This window comes from Carassius carassius, chromosome 1, assembly GCF_963082965.1.
Source record: "Carassius carassius chromosome 1, fCarCar2.1, whole genome shotgun sequence".
NCBI lineage: Eukaryota > Metazoa > Chordata > Actinopteri > Cypriniformes > Cyprinidae > Carassius > Carassius carassius.
The window spans coordinates 29,868,600-29,885,814 of record NC_081755.1 but is presented as its reverse complement, the minus strand read 5'-3'; the positions used below and the strand labels follow the sequence as shown (position 1 = coordinate 29,885,814).

The 17,215-nt window shown below is 37.3% G+C and overlaps 1 protein-coding gene across 3 annotated transcripts in view; it reads left to right on the top strand.

The window, feature by feature from the left end:
• Nucleotides 1-17,215, top strand: part of LOC132144702 (RNA binding protein fox-1 homolog 1) — a 294,728-nt gene that overhangs the window by 123,545 nt on the left and 153,968 nt on the right. The window contains exon 1 of one of the 3 annotated variants that reach the window (XM_059555298.1): nt 3,121-3,161. The exons of the other annotated variants lie outside the window; for them this stretch is intronic. Coding sequence (XP_059411281.1) covers nt 3,144-3,161 — 18 coding nt within the window. The 5' untranslated portion in view covers nt 3,121-3,143. Of the gene's footprint in view, nt 1-3,120; nt 3,162-17,215 lie in introns of those variants that run through there. 3 annotated transcript variants of the gene reach the window in all.

Sequence of the window (17,215 nt, the reverse complement as noted above, 5' to 3'; positions counted from 1 at the left end):
GTTACAGTGACCCATTGCTACCTCACACATATAATTTTTTCCCTTCAATTATGTTGTAATAACGAGATGTCATTTTAATGTTATCTTTTCTCGTTAAAATGAAAAAAAAATTTGTTGTAAAATCAAACTTCAGTCATTCAAATAAAGACATATTAAGCCGAGGGTCGATTATTCAAAAATAACTGTTTTGATCTGATCGTAGCCTAAACAAGTCATGGGTGCAGTTATTGGATATAGCACTATATTGTAGACAGATTGGAGATTAATCCTAATAAACATGATGCTACAATTAAAACCATTACATTAAAATATATGTCGTTTATGTCAGACTGTGTCGACAGCAGCGCGGACAGTCGCTTATCACTCACATAATGTACCATATCTATAATAACGAGAAAACATTGTTTTATTGAAATAATATGTCGTTATTATGAGAAAAAATATGTAGTATTAACGAGAAAAAGATGACGTTCTACCGTCATAATTATATTGTTTTTACAACGTAACATCTCATAATTACGAGAAAAAAAATTGTTTTAACAAGAAAACATCTTGTTTTTAAGAGATAATTGAGTGGAAAAAATAATATGTGTGAGGCAGCAATGCTTCACCGTAATATGGAGACATTATAATTATTATTAATATTATAGAGGCCATTGCTGATTTGGCTCTTGGAGACATGAAAAGCACTTCTCTTATTTCTTTGTCATCTCATTTCCTCTTGTTAGTGACTCATTCATGAGTCTGAGGACCGTTGTTTCAGAAGTGCTTTTTGGTAGCTTGCCTTTAATTTAGATTATTTGCGAAGGATCAAGTAAGATACACTTAGCAATACTACCTTTCTTGTTTTTTTGTTTTTTTCTAGGTTATGTTTTTGTCAAAATCTAAACAAATGACATGCACTACTGCTTTAAGACTGTTTAGCTACTATTATAGACTTGTAGCTTTTTAATTGGGTTAAAGGGCACACTCAGTCCAAGGAGATAGCAGCTGGATCGGTCTGCTTCATGTAAATCATCTAATCGTTTCATTCAAAATAATAAAATTTCATCTTATCATATATATATATATATATATGTACATACATATAGTCGGATAGTTCTGACACTGAAATCTTATGATATGAGCAGCAGTCAAAGCCAGTCGTTCATAATCGCAGACGAGTCGCCTGTGAAAATGGGATGGGATGGGATTAATTGCACAGGCCTAATATTTAACATTTAATTCATTAAGACATATTTATTTATTTTTCCTTTCTAAAAAAAGTTTTTTTTCCTGTTCCCCAATATAATTTTCCATCTAGTCTCTTTAACTAACGTAAGTTCATAATTTTTGATGAGAAAACAACAAACAACAAGTCATAAACAATCAATAAGTTCTAACAATAAATTTCATGATTTTTTAAAGCATTTATTTATTTTTATTTTTTTTGTATTTTAGTATTTAAGAATACAGATAGCCTTGTAAATAAATAAATAAATGAGAAAAAAAAAACTATATGTATAAAATATTTAAAATGTTTAATGAGTTAAAATCTCAAAAGACTCTGCATAGCAGTAATTCCCCTATTCCATTTGTTATCATTGTGAAATGTAATTTATTCTTTGAGCATTGGTGCCGTCTATGCTTTGAGTAATTCCATAGAAAATCCCTTACGTTTGACAAATCAATTTAATTCAGCCATATTGCTTTAATATGATACGCTTGTATTTGTATATTTGTTGTATGTGGGCCTGAGTCTGAGCCTTTAGCTTAAAAATTTGTCCTCACACTCTCTTTCTTGTTGTGACGGTTGTACTTTTCTTTTTTTTTATTGTTTTCCTTTTAAAGGGGAGTCAAATTGCTTCCTGAGGAGAATTTAATATTCAAATTTCCATCATAAATACACTGGCAAATCTCTTTGCGTTTGTGTCTCACACACACAGAAAAAAAAAAAAACAATGGACCTTGCTCCAATTTCCATTTCCGGTTTGAAATCCATTTACAAAAAGGTTCTTTTTTTCTGTTACCCTCAAGTTTCTCTAATACCTGTGTTTGATTAAAACCCCCATTCCTCTTCTAAACAGTAGTAATGAGTTTAAGCCTCATATGCGCTTCTCTAGCACTTTAGCTGGCTGCCGGCTGCGTGTCTGGTCTCTCAGTAGCAGTAGCGTGGTGGAGTCAGCAGATGGCTGTAGAAAAGTGCTGTAAGGAGGCAGCCAGTGCGTCAGAGCCAGAGCAACCTGAGCGGGAAGGCCTTGGCCCCAGTACACGCTGCTTTTATCTCCAGCACATTCACCCCAGACGAGGAAGAGGAGAAGAAAAGGGGGGAAAACCCATCCAGGCTGCAGAGTCTGGTGCAAGCTCCACATTTAAGAGACGCAGGTGCTTTCTGTCTCCTTTTCATCCGGTCACATCATTTTTGATCACAACATTTCTCTGTGTATTTTTTTATTTACTTGAATATCTCAGAGCTGAGATTGCAGTATTTTTTGGAGGAAGTTGCAAGCTTATTTTTTCAGTCTGTTGTCTTCTTACCTTCCCTCAGGACAGAAGATGAATCTTTTGATTTCCCACTGATGTCTTCCCCTGCGCATCAGCTTCCGGACGACAGCGTCTGAGGATCTGAGCAGCATTTTGTTTGAGGGAAAAGTCCTTTTTGCGGGGGTGGGGGGAGATCTGTTTTTGATCGTCCTATCAGCTGTGCGTTAACGTACACGTACCTTTCTTGTGGAGCCTGTACTAGAGAAACCTACACCATCACCCTCCTCTCTTTCTCTCTTTCTCTGGCACGTTGAGTGCACAGTTGTACTGGACTTCCTTGGTGCACGAATCTTCTCATTAAATAGATACGTCAGGAACTGGGTCTAAGCAGGGGTTGTCAGTGAAAGGGTGAGGAGGACCAAGTGGGGAAAGGCAAGAGAGAGCAAAAAAAAAAAGAAGAAGAGCAAGAACAAGACTGCTAGAAGCATCTCAAACCTTGTGAAGTAGCTTCTTCTTCCTCCCAAGTGTCAGTTTTAATAAGCGCTATTGTAGTGATATAATAAATTATACAAAAGAACTGTGAGCCTGAGAGAGTGGAAACAAGAAGGATTCATCGGGGTTTCCGTAGCCGAGCTCGAGAAGTTAAAAGAAGCCGAAGAGCCCCTGACTCCTCGCTCAAGATGATGATGTATTTGTGGGTAGGTAACTGATTGTGCCACGTTCGTTCGCTGTGTGTGCGTATGTGTCGTTATTGACGTTTATGTGTTTTCTCGTCTGATGGTTTGAGCTTGTTTGTTGCAGGACAAAAACCAGTCCAAACACATTTGATCCTCTCCACATGCAATATGCTCTGTTGTGTTGTGTTTGTATACCGGTTAGCAATCAGTCATTTGAAAGTTTCATCCCTCTCTCATCTCGTCCTTGGCGAGACTACTCTTTCTTTGGAGTAGAGAGTGTCAGAGAAGCGGTGCGTGACACGTTGATTCATAACTGCAGGGTTAAAGCACAGGAAGTCATTCTAGAGAGCTGTAAGCACGTGTGTCTTGGTCTGCTCATTATCTGTCTCTTCACCTGCCATTATCACTCAAAATCAGTCCTAGCTGAGGAAATTTCGCTGCACTTAATTGCCCATGGAATAAATTTAAAGCACCCTGATGACTTCTTCACTGTGAGGGTTTATCAGGAAATTAATCTCATTTTAACAAATCTTAATCTGATGGGCAGTTCAAGTGAAAATAGAAATAAGGAACCAGTTTAACCTTTATATAATGTGGCAGCTTGAGTTCTTTTTCATGAAGATTCATGTTTGATTTTGTATTTTCACTAGCAATAAAAATGGCATTTTGATCCATAAAATAACAGAAACAATATGATACTAATAATAACAATAATAACAACAAATGTATAATTTTGTAAATGTTACATCTTATTATTTAATTCAGTTATCATGATGATGATGATTATCATTATTTTTATAAAAATATGCAATTAATAATTATAAAAATGTATTGTTGTTATTATTATTATTATTAATAATAATAACAATGCATTTTCTTATAATATTACTACTACTAATACTAATTTGTTTTCTTGTGTTATTGAAAATTGTTATATAAGCGGAATGCATAATGTTATTTATTTTTAAGTGCAGAAGTATTCTTATAATGTTAATTATTAAAGTGAAAACATGCTTTTAAACTCTATCAGTAGTGAGAAGAGCTCAGAATCAAAAGACTTGATAAACATACTAGACAGTCTCTAGTTACATAGTCATGCAGCTACGGCAAACTGAAATTCTATATTAAGAAAATGAATAGTGAATGTTTAATTGGAACATGGGTGGTCTGGAAGGAATATGCTTCGTAGAAAAGATTCAAGGATGAAATTTCCCAGGAGATGCAGAAAATGACTGTGCTGTATAAAAGTATACAGTTCTTGCTAAATATTTAATTTGCATAGTTTATGGTAGCTTATGACAAGAAATTGCTGGTTCATTTGAACAGTACCGATGGGTGATAACCTGTTTTGCATTTCACTAAATAAAATTAAGTAATTAATAATGAAATCTATAAATCAATTCATACATACATTACTACTTTCAGAGATCAACTCTAAATTGATTTACATAATAAAAACAGAAGGTTGTCCAGAGGCCTAATATTGCCGAAACGTGTAGAATAAAGCTATGAATATGACATGTTGTTCTTTTTAAGAGGCCTCTGGTGGCCATTTGACAATCCAGTTCAGGCTCTCTATCAACCCTTCAGTATTAGTTTCGTCATAGATCATATGGCTGTAAACTGGAATTAATTGTGTGGGTTACTTTTTCAGCCACAGGGTTTTCATCTCAACACAATTTAACACAGCATCGGCACATTGTACCACATCCAAATATTTCAGGCGTGGTGATACAGTCTTAATTGCAATATAGGCACCATGTCTTCTATCAATGTTGCGTCTGTAAAAAAATAAATGAAATACAAATAAAAAAAGAAGTTAAAAGAAGCAGCGGTCCACTTTTATGCACTGCTGTCAATAAGCCCATCAGGATGAGGAATGAATCACTGAGGTAGAGAAAAGACTGAAGCAAACCGCAGTGTCAGAGTTGTGCTGCTGTCCAGGCTGATGTTATTGCCTTTCTTACTATTTACTCCCCCCTACTGCTGGAAAAACTGCTGTGGAGGCACTTCTATAGCCCCTTGTCAGAGTTGTCTTTCAATAGATGCTATGAAAGCAGTTTATTCAATTGATTGATAAAGGCTGCCCTCCATGATAACCAATAGAGGAGCCACAGGGCCATGCCGTGTGTAGGAGGCACATATTGCGACTTAACTTTGTGACACCAGTATTGGAAAACTCAAAATTTGCAAAGCAAGAATCTTACCATCTTATGGCCCATTCTTTTTTGAAGTGTCCCACTTTAACCATTTATTATATAACCATTATGTAATGGATAATACATAAATAAAATGATGTCCCTAATGAGACAATTATAAGAAATAGTTAAGGTGTGGCACTGTAACATGTTCATCCTAATGTCATTGCATATATATATATATATATGGATGAATTCAAAAGGAGCATTTTTGAAGCTCTTTTCATTAAAACAACTATGCATAGTGACCAAAGTCACCTTTTTTATATAGTCCTTTATAGAATAGAGATTGTTTCAAATCACTTGTAAAATTAAAGTAGCAGTATCAATGATGCAAACTTTATCAAGACAAATCCAAATTCTGCTGTGAGAAGACAGAAGACTTTGTTTCATTTGTAACACAAACCATTGTAGTCTGTCATTCTTATAATGGAGATGAATGGGAATCACGGCTAAAACACACACAAAAAACAAATTAAACCCTGTGGCTCATGACGATACATTGATGTGTAAAGACAAAAAAGCGATGGGTCTGTGCAAGAAACTGAATAGTATTTAAATAGTTTTTTACCTCTGACTCACACAATGTCCGAACTGTTAGAACTCTCCTGAGCACATCCTCCTGAACGCACAGATCTCTCGTTTTGTGTCTTTACACATCAATGTATCGTCATGAGCTGAAGGGTTTAATTCGTTTTTTTGTGTGTGTTTTAAGTTAAGTTAATAAGTCAATTGTTTTCTTTTTTATTTATTATGCAATTTACAAATGTAAAAAAGCCTCTAACACTAGCTTGCTCTATTCTTTTTCTATTCTGTTTTCTTTTTATTTATTATATAATAATAAAAGCCCTTGCTACATGTACTGCATTAAGATAACTGAGACTTGTTAGAGCACTTGCATATCATTGCTCTTTTGTTGATTTTGATTACTTCCATTGTCCTCGTTTGTAAGTCGCTTTGTATAAAAGCGTCTGTTAAATGACTAAATATTCACTTGTTAATGTAAATGGTTCACTTACAAACATTTAGGGATAAGAAGTAGACAGCTTGTTATCCTTTTTAAGATTAAGGATAAAGTTATTACCTAAATGAACACAGAGACCTCAATACTTGGTACACAATACACAATGAAGATGACAATCAATGGATAATGTTTAAGTATTAATGGGTCACTTTGAGTAGAAAATGAACTCCAAATTTCACAAAGCAATTTTTAATGCAATTTACTAAACTTAATAACAAAAGCAACCATAGTGCAGTGTTCCTCCATAAGCGGCCTGCGGGCCACATCTGGCCCGCTAGAGAAAAATGTTTGGCCCGTGCTAATTTCAAATAATTTGGGATGAAAATTCAAACACAGCATCAGGAAGTGATATTAATTCCCATTGTGTCTACACCAGATGCGAGCAGTAGTGATGCGCGGGTCTGGGGTTTTTCCAACCCGCGGGTCCCGCTTTTATGAAATTATTTGGCCCGCCCCAGCCCGCCCCGCATATAAGGTAAAATTTCTTGACCCGCCCTGACTCGCCCCGCGCATCGGGGACATCACGGAAGTTACGTTGCTACTTAGACCTTCGTAGCGTAACCTTATCAATATAGGCTATAGGTAATTGCACTATGATGGTTCATTCGTGAACAAATCTTTTAGGTAAACGAATCGTTCTCGTTTACGTAATCCACTGACCATAGACAGTAAAAGGCTAATTTCTCGTTCAATGAAGTTCCTCCCACAGCAGCACGCGAGCGTGGCGCTATTAGCAGCGTATGCGCAGCTCGTGAACAGCTCTGTGAACTGTTTCATCCTGTCAAAAAGAGTTACTCAAGATGTGACGGAGCATGTGACTTGTTGAATGTAGTGAACGAATATGATCTTCTCGTGGGTGAAAGAGTTGAATGAACTGATACATCTCGTTCGTGAATGAAATGAATGAGAGTACCTACAGGGTCAGTCGGCCAAGCATGTAAATCTCGATCAGCAGATACAGCAGATAAAGCACAGTTATTGGTGCACATACGCTTGTTTTCATATTTGGAATACAGAACATAACTCCACGTTTAATCCCCGATAAAACCTTGTGGTTTGTTAATCTGAACAATTTATTTAGACTATTTATTTAATGCGATCATGCACACACTTTAATAAAGCCAAATCAGTTTTTGTCACAAGTAAATACGTTTGTTGACTTAAAGGGTTAGTTCACCCAAATAGCAAAATTATGTAATTAATAACTTACCCTCATGTTGTTTCAAACCCGTAAGACCTCCGTTTATCTTTGAAACACAGTTTAAGATATTTTAGATATAGTCCGAGAGCTCTCAGTCCCTCCATTGAAGCTGTTTGTACGGTATACTGTCTATGTACAGAAAGGTAAGAAAAACATCATCAAAGTAGTCCATGTGACATCAGATGGTCAAGTTAGAATTTTTTGAAGCATCGAAAATACATTTTGGTCCAAAAATAACAAAAACTACGACTTTATTCAGCATTGTCTTCTCTTCCGTGTCTGTTGTGTGAGAGAGTTCAAAACAAAGCAGTCTGGATATCTGGTTCGCGAACGAATCATTCAGTTCACCAAATCGAACTGAATCGTTTTAAACGGTTCGCATCTCCAATACGCATTAATCCACAAATGACTTAAGCTGTTCACTTTTTTAATGTGGCTGACACTCCCTCTGAGTTCAAACAAACCAATATCCCGGAGTAATGCATGCACTCAAACAGTACACTGACTGAACTGCTGTGAAGAGAGAACTGAAGATGAACACCGAGCCGAGCCAGATAACGAACAATAGACTGACTCGTTCACGAGTCAAGAACCGGTTGCATCGGTTTTTGGATCACCAGTAGTTCTTTCGGACAGTTCGATTCAATAAACCGGTTGAAGAAAACGGTTCACCGGTTCTATTGCGCTCGACGTAATGGCGTCATATGCGATGATTGCCCTTGATTCAAGCCTTCGGTTTACCCGTGCTCATAACACTAGCAGAGAATCAGTTCAGAATCAATCACCAAAAGAATCAGTTCAGTTAATGCGCTCTGTGTGTCAGTCTGCTTCACGCTGAATCACACATGCGCAGTATCATCAGCTCCTCGATTCTTCTTATCTGGCTCGGCTCGGTGGACTACTTTGATGTTTTTCTTACCTTTCTGGACATGGACAGTATACCGTACACACAGCTTCAATTGCGGGACTGAGAGCTCTCGGACTAAATCTAAAATATCTTAAACTGTGTTCCAAAGATAAACGGAGGTCTTACGGGTTTGGAACAACATGAGGGTAAGTTATTGATTACATAATTTTGCTATCTGGGTGAACTAACCCTTTAAGACATAACACATAAGACACTCTTTTTCGCCAACTGCTGGCGTATTTTTGTAATATGAAGAAATGGTCACTGAACGAATCAGTGAATGAATCATTTTGGTGAACGAACTGAAAATCAACGAATCTCTTGAAAGAATCAAAATTTCCACCCATAAATTCCATGCAACATAAATTTTTTTTAGTGACCGGCCCAACCCGACCCGCGGGTTACCCGCAGGGCCCGCGGGTTATAAGACGACCCGCGCATCACTAGCGAGCAGCACAACGCAACAAAATACAACAGAACTTGTTATAATCAGTGATGCTGTCTACACTGGATGTGGCGCGACAAATCTCAGACAGAAAACTTCTGACTCGTTCTATTTGCGCTGACATGCTGACACAACATTCAAATGATTTGCAATGCTTTGTCGCGTCCAGTGTAGATACGATGTGACAGCAAAAACATGGAGAGTGTAAATTAAATAAAAGTGAACAAATGTGAATGGATTCAACAGTTTTGAGTGAGTGAGTGAGTGATACCATCTTTGTTATGGATATTGGTTTGCAGTGAGTTCACAGTTTTAACGGAAGTTTGCTTTAGCCTAATTTATTTTCAAGATCTGAGGTAAAATATGTATTGTTGCTTTCACTATGGATATAAAGATCACACAAAATAATATTCAAACTCACATTAGAAACTTTTAACACTGAATAAAGCACATAATCATTACCTGAGATTATTGTTGTATGTTGTTTCTGCCGCAATGTTACAGAAGATAAAAAACATTTCTAAAATAGAATTCTGTGTCGCTTATTCAAGTTCAAGTCTGCTTTATTGTCAATTCTTCCACATGTACAGTAGATACATACAGAGAACCGAAATTGCGTTACTCTCAGACCCCCGGTGCACACAGATAGACAGAATCTAGATCAAAATATAAAATGTAGATACAACTATACAATAAGGGAATGTTAAAAAAGACATATAATAAAATTAAAAATAAAGTTAAATAAAGCAGCGCAAGGCAAAAGGCAGATAGAGTGCAAATCAATGAAGTGAACAACAGTGCAGATAAAAGATTATTTAGTGCAAAAACAAAAGCTTATTAAGTCTGATTAAAGTGACAAAGGACTCAAGAGCAGTTATTTTATTTAACTGACTGATGAGGTAGTGGAATGATGTCAGTTCCACACCAATGATCTTCTCAGATGCTCTCGCTATGCTTTGCAGTCTTTCGGCAGGACGCGTTGCAGGCGCCATACCACACAGTGATGCAGCTCGACAGGATGCTCTCGATGGCGCCTCTGTAGAAGGTGTACATGATGGGGGGTGGGGCTCTGGCTCTCCTCAGTTTGCAGAGGAAGTAGAGACGCTGATTTGATTTCTTGGCCAGTGCTGCTGTGTTTTCAGTTTAGGAGAGGTCCTCTGTGATGTGCATACCCAGGAACTTGGTGCTGCCCATCAAAATGATAATATTACTAAATATTAAGTGTTTTGAACCCCAAATAAGCTGAGAAACAGAACTGCCATGACCAGAATCAGTAAGAGAGGAGACAGTGAGAAATTGGCCATTAAGATAAATGTTTAAAGAAGGATATTGAATCTAAATATTACAATATTGTAATTGTTTCTTTCCATAATATCTTTGTTTTGCATGACAGTTGAAGAGATTTGTATAAACATCAGTGTGTTTGTTTGCTTGTTCATTTATTTATTTTGTAGTGCATCTTTGTACTAAACAGTGTGTATGTACGTATATAGAGTTTATGCATTACATGTGTCGTTAGATGAATATGTATGTAGCTGGGTAACAGATAAAAATGAGGATTAAGAACATTTGATGTATTCACAGTGGATATAATTGACATTAATGCAAGACAATTCAGCACACACCATATGGTATTTATACACCTTCAAATTCCCTCTTTCTCTCAGACAGTAATGATGGGTCCTGGGTGAGAACGCTGCACTGTCAGTTGCTATCAAATATGTTCTTATTTAATTAGCTGTCTTGCAGTAGAGCGCAGCTTATATATCATAATTCCTATCTAATATACTCAATCCTGTCTTATTTTATTTCATTGACTGTGCTGAAGTGCTTAACATGTCTCTGGTTTCAGATTGCTTGGGCAAGTTGCTCTGAAAACCAAGAGCGATTGAATAGCATTAATGCTAATGCCACAGCCGTTGAGGCATTGCTGCAAAGATTTAAAAATTGCCCTTCTGATAGAGTTTTACAATGTATGACAAATCAATGCATAGCATTTTCATAATGAATGGCTTTGACATTTGGAATGCCAGTCCCCGAGCAGGCTTGGTTGCTGACCTGTGACGAGAAGTGGTTCTATATTTCATTATATTCTACTGAGTTATACTCACTAGCCCCAGTCGTGTGAGAGAGGGACAGGCGATTCCTGACTGCTATCCCAGCACATACTACTGAATGTCTGTCTAGAACTATACATTTAAGGGAGTAAGTTTGGTTCTAAAATGTGTTGTCATCTATCTAACCTTTTCCACTTTTTAAACATTCAAATAAGGTGTTATCAGCAACTGTGCAGCTACATTACAGTGAAAATAATTTAGTTTCATTTATTTTAGTTCTAACTAAAGTGGACATAACACACACAGTTTCTGCCAATCTCATGTTAATCTTGAGTACATATAGTGTAGGATCACATGCTTCATACCTTCAGAAGTGTCTTTAGTGTTATCGGATTTATAAATTAAAGAGACAGCTGTAAGCGTTGAGCTTCTGTTGGCGTGCCGTAGGTGGAACTAAAGAGTCACAAGCACACGCAATAAGAAATCTAACATGCAATACAATCTATAGTGCATCCTCAATAAGTGCAGTTTTTGAAGGGAATCCTGGAGTAACCCGTAATCAATAAGTAATCAAATAAATAAAAAAGACAGAATAAAAAAGTAATAAATTAGTCATCAGGTGCCATGTTCAATACAGCAGCATCTTAAAGATATCTAATCAGATAAATTAATCAGGTAAATTAACAGAAGTTATTACTCCACCACATGTGTGTGACGTCATTGGCCCTATGTTGTTGAACTAAAGTGGTTCAAATGACGGAGATACGATCGTGTCCGGGAAACAGCCGTGACTAGCTAGTTCTTGAAACGCACCCCTGACTGATGTGTGTGCACACTCTTCTGGAGAAGTGCCCATACAAGGAATTCCACCCTTTATGACATCATACAGGGCCATATTTGAAAATAAACTTCACACAGAAATACTCCAACTCGTTTTTGAGACTTTGGTCATGTTTAGCATGAGAATCTAACTCTTTAGCAGTGTAAATAAGTCAGAATGCATGAAATCGCATTAGACATCCCCTTTAAATTAAGTCAGTCTCAATTAACTCCCTTCCCAAACTCAGTTCCTTCCCAAACTCATCCTGTGCACCAGGATATTGACTCTGAGGTTTACTCGCCATTGTTTGGGATTAGATCACAAGCACACGCGGACAGATTTAAATGACCTGCCATGTCATTACCAGTTTATTCACAAATACTGAAAGAACAGTTGTGTTGGTCATTATCTGCTGTCATGAAATGAGAGTTTGTGGCTTTTTTCATCGGTCTGTTATGATGATTGATGGAGACAGGTGGCTATTCTTTACAGATGGCAACATATCAAAGTGGCATCATTGTAATGACAGAGCAGCCTATGACAGATATCAAACCAGGACTCGGATGCTTTAATGTTACACCGCTCCAAATCCAAAACTTTTTTATTCCCCATTGGACATTGAAACCTTTCATCTGATTCCACCGTGTCTGTTTTTTTTTTCTTCTCCTGGTTGTGATGTGGCCGTAACAGTTTCAATCTGATTTATAAAATAGAATATATGTATATATGAAAACCTCACCGGGATGAAACCATAAATGCAAAGAAAGAATATGAGGAAATTTAAAGATGACTGTGACGAGTGGGTCGGGGCCGAGAGACGTGGGAACAGGAGCGAGGCCGGTGGAGTGATTGGAAATGAGCGACACCTGCTCGACCCACCGGTCTCGAGTCCCACGGAGGAGATGGAAGGATATAAAACCGGAGTGACGACAGTGAAGGACGAGAGAGGACCAGGCCTGGGTTTTAGTTTGTGTTTTGATTTTTATTTGTGCGCGTCAGTCGTCCGTGAGGGGCTGACGCGCTGTTTTGTCTTTATTTTGAGCATTAAAATATCATTTAATTGTCCGCCGGTTCCCGCCTCCTTCTTCCCGATGATTATGAAGGTTTAATTCGTTACAATGACTTTGCCCAGATCAATGACATTTTGCAAGATTGTCTGCTTTATTATAGATATACTGAAATCATTACCCTTCTATTGAAATTTCCTGCCAGAGAAAACAAAAATGTGAAAGCACTACAAGCTCTTTCAAAAACAGCCTTTATTACATAAGTATATTCATTACCATAAAAGCATTGGGCCCATACACATATGGGTCTAGAGCTTTACAGTAGTGGAGATTTTTATTGCTGGCTATAAGATACAATACACTAACAGCACATACCACAGTGAGGAAGAAAATCACTTTAGTGCCTTACACTTTTTTGCACTCTCTGAAAAAAAAAAAAAAAAAAAAATTGGTCAGGCCAGGAAAACACCTTTGTGATAACAATTGCAGCCAGGCAGCGTAATGCACTTTGAAGCCCTAGTAAAGGCCCGGATGAAACTGGAGATTATTGCCATTTTGAGAGAGATCAATGAAGCTTTGCTAATAATTCACTGTAGGAGAACCTCTGGGGATGTGGTATTTATGTACAAATATCAGCTCTGGTCAGACCAATTGCAGTGTTCTCGCCTCTGGTGCCCACACTAGTTCAGTTGACCTAGTTGATATTTAATGTTTCTTCTTGACTAGGAAGGGGAAAAGTGAGAACGAGAGGAAGAAGAGGGGAAAAACATGATTGGGCTAATGATGTTATGTGTTTAAACAAATGGGGACATGGTGCAGTCCACTTGATGTTGAAGGGTTAGTTCAGCCAAAAATGAGAATTCTGTCATCGTTTATTCACCCTCATGTTGTTCCCTGGCTGCTCTTTTCTGTCTAATTAAAGTGAATGAGGACTGGTGTTGTCAAGCTCCAAAATAAATAAGTAGTTTTAAAAACTTTTTCCAAATCTGCAAAAGTCAAATGATTGCTTTGTGTGAAATTGAAATGATTCCCTGAAAATTAACAGTAACTAACTTAAAACTAATTTTATGATACTTTTATTATGCTCATTTTGTCTTTTTAGAGCTTGACAGTCACAATACTCATTTACTTTCATTATACTCAAAACAGTGGCTAAGATATTCTTTGAAATCCCCCTTTTTGTGTTTAGCAGAAAAAAGAAGGTCAGAAAAATAAAAAAAAGATTTAACTTTGTTTGCCAATTACAGAAAATCCTGAGATTGCTAGAAATGCAGCATTTACAATGAATTACGATGCAAATAAGTGGCAATCATTTTATATTTCAACATGGCTCAATGCTAATGTATCTCGTGAGTTTGTTTTGTAATGGGGGTGCTTCTGTAACGACAGGGAGCAACACGGGTAGTGAAGAGACAATTAAGGCAACAACTTGGAAAAATGAGTGTGTGTCTTTCATGATTTTTTTCCCCGTCTTGGAGCGTACACTTTGTAGTCGTTAATTTAATTGCTGATATTCCCTGAATCCCTGAAGAATATAAAGGATTAATCATCCAGTTCATTTCGACGAGAGATATGGCCTTAAGTGAATTGCAGTTTTACCATTTTAACCCTGTCTGCCCCTGAATGTGACAAGATTAACATTTTCAATTAGCAGTACGTAATTGCGGTGCACGCTCAGCGGCCTGCCCACACCCTCAAAGGTGGAGGGGGCATTTCGACGGGCCATGCTTATGGATCTAACGCACCTCCGATGTTCTGTCATCAGTGATGGCCAGGAGGTGTATTTTCACAGGCATCTTTGCGAGAGAACAAATCTGTGGATTTGAGGATAAAAAGAAAAACCTGACATGAGCATCAGCGTGAGTGTTGTAAAACTGATGGTTTCTCTTTTCTTTCTCAGGGGCGTTTGTGTTGATAAGGCAGAGCAGGATCAGCAGTCTCTCTCCTGTCTGGTTTTTAATGTCTGTGAAGAAACAGATATTGATTTAATCAGACCAGACTGCTGCGGCAGAAAGGTATATACTGCGGGAAATATACCTTGAGCATTGACGTAATAAATACTGCAGATGGACCCGTGCGAGCCGTTAAGCAGAACCTTTTGTGGGCTCCATTGACAGAAGGCCCCTGTGAATGAAGAGGCAGGCGAAGACGGAGAGTTTGTATTTTGGAGATAGGTGACTGATTTCACACTCTGAGATTTCTGCTGTGTCCTGCACATGCTAGGATCTAGCCAGATAGTGGGGCAGTTGCATATCAGCCCTTCCCTTCAAGGTGCTTACTATCGCATCAACTTGATAATAGAAATGCAGCTTTTTCAAGCTGACACTGTATTCATGGTTCACTGTCAGTGGGGCATTACATGCCTGCACAGACAGATGCATTCTGGGTATGGCTGAGATACTGTGAAGATTTCAAATATAGTGAATTAGCAGTTGTATGTAGCCTCATTGACCAATGGGTGTATTTACATAGACAATTTAAATAAATGAATACATGCAAATGCTGTAAATGTTGTTATTTTATCAGGTAAAGGTCACAAACTATAAAAGCAAAGCCTGATCACCATGTGTACATTCAGTTATTCATTGGTTTGCCATTGAAAATAACAGAGGCGGCCAGCTTAGCCTTCCCATTTAGACAAAATTCAGAGAAAACATTTTGAAGCAATTTCTTTGGTGCTGTATACTGATATGAACTGCAACACAGAGTTGCAGTGGTGCAGTAATACTGATGTAATGAGGTCACAGGTGAATGCTTCTAAAGTCATTTACAATGGCTTTGAATACATCTCAACCAATTATAATCAACTATCCATTTTGTGAATTACAACTCAATTCTGCACAAGTAAGAATCAATAACTTAATAACAGTAAATAAACTAATATTAATAATCATCATCATCATTATTAAAGTAATTGTCTTACCATATTATTTGAATGTATTATCTTAATTATGAACACACTGATTTGCAGTGCAAACAGTTTTACCATTTACTGCATGTTGTTATTCTTCTCCTTATTTCCCTACAGCGGATAATAAACTGGAAGTCTTGCCCATAGGCTTACTTCCACATTGAAGAAAAAGCTGGATAAAGGCGCCTTTTATTACTAAACTAACAGAATGGAATATGCAGTGTTGTTTGCTTCAGTCCTAAATGGTAATATAACCAGTCATTATCAGCTTCCTCAATCAACCTCCCCGAATTACATTTCCTGATAAATCCAGTGAATGATCCCGATATCAATTCCAAGTCTGATCTTTATGCCATTTTTCAGTTGTATCTTAAACATGTATTTGTTTAGCGTTGTCCATCCTGCATTTGCCACTGCATTTTGCTCAACTAACTCATGTGGCCCTCTTGGTACCTGTTGTTGTTTTAGTGCCATCAAAAGAAATCCCCTTTTTCCTGAGTCGTCAATGTTCTTAGTCTGTATTGTTGCAATAAAAAGTACTGTGTACTGTGAAATGGCAAGAAACATCTCTATTTTGAGTTGTCCCAAAGCGAATGACTAATGAGTCGTTTTTATTTATTTTTTATCAAAAAAGTACAGCGTGAACCGAGTAGCTTTATTGCTGAAACAATTCACTCGAATGAGTCGGTTCTTTTTAGAGAATTAAAATCACAGAGAAAACTGTGCAGTCCAATCCATAAGTGACTCTTATGAGCTGATTCTTTTTTTAGTGAATCATAAACATACATTGTGAACAGTTTGATTCTTGAATAAAAAATAATCTAAATTATTTTATTTGAAATAAAGAATCATAATTTTTATTAGCAGATGATTTTCTGGGTATATTTTATTGAACAACGTTGTCTTAAAAATTGAAGTCTTAGCATCTTGTTCTCCCAATGTTTCTTGCTCTTTATGTACGTTTCTTAGGTATTTTTTCTTTGCCACTGTCATTCTTCTTTGTTTTGCTAGTGGAGTAAGGCAATGCACTTTTTAAAGCTGCTTGGAACGGTATTTATTGCAATTGAATTGGATTAAAACGAATTGAATCTTTTCATATTTTTTTTTTTACTCAAAAACTACAAATACAATTTCAGATTTAACACTTTCTGTTATTGCTTATAAAATGCTAAGTTTTAGCCCTTACCTTATATAACCCATATTTTCTTTTAGTTTGGACGCTTATAACAAACCTTTTTGTAAATCCAAGCTACCATTTATAATCATTATTTCATCTAATTCCATGGTGCAGAGCAAGGATTTGTCCATCTGTAACAGAATAACATGAAACCAGGGATATCCTAAAAGGGCTGAGACAAGAAAAGAAGTTTCTAGGTGGCTCAGATTGGCTTGCCTTTCATGTGGGTCCAAATTGGAGTCAGTGTAGGCAGGGAGGGGCGAGGGGGAGCTCGTAGTCCTCATTAGGCCCCTCTCTCTCCTCAGGTTGACCAGTCTCCAGGCCTTTA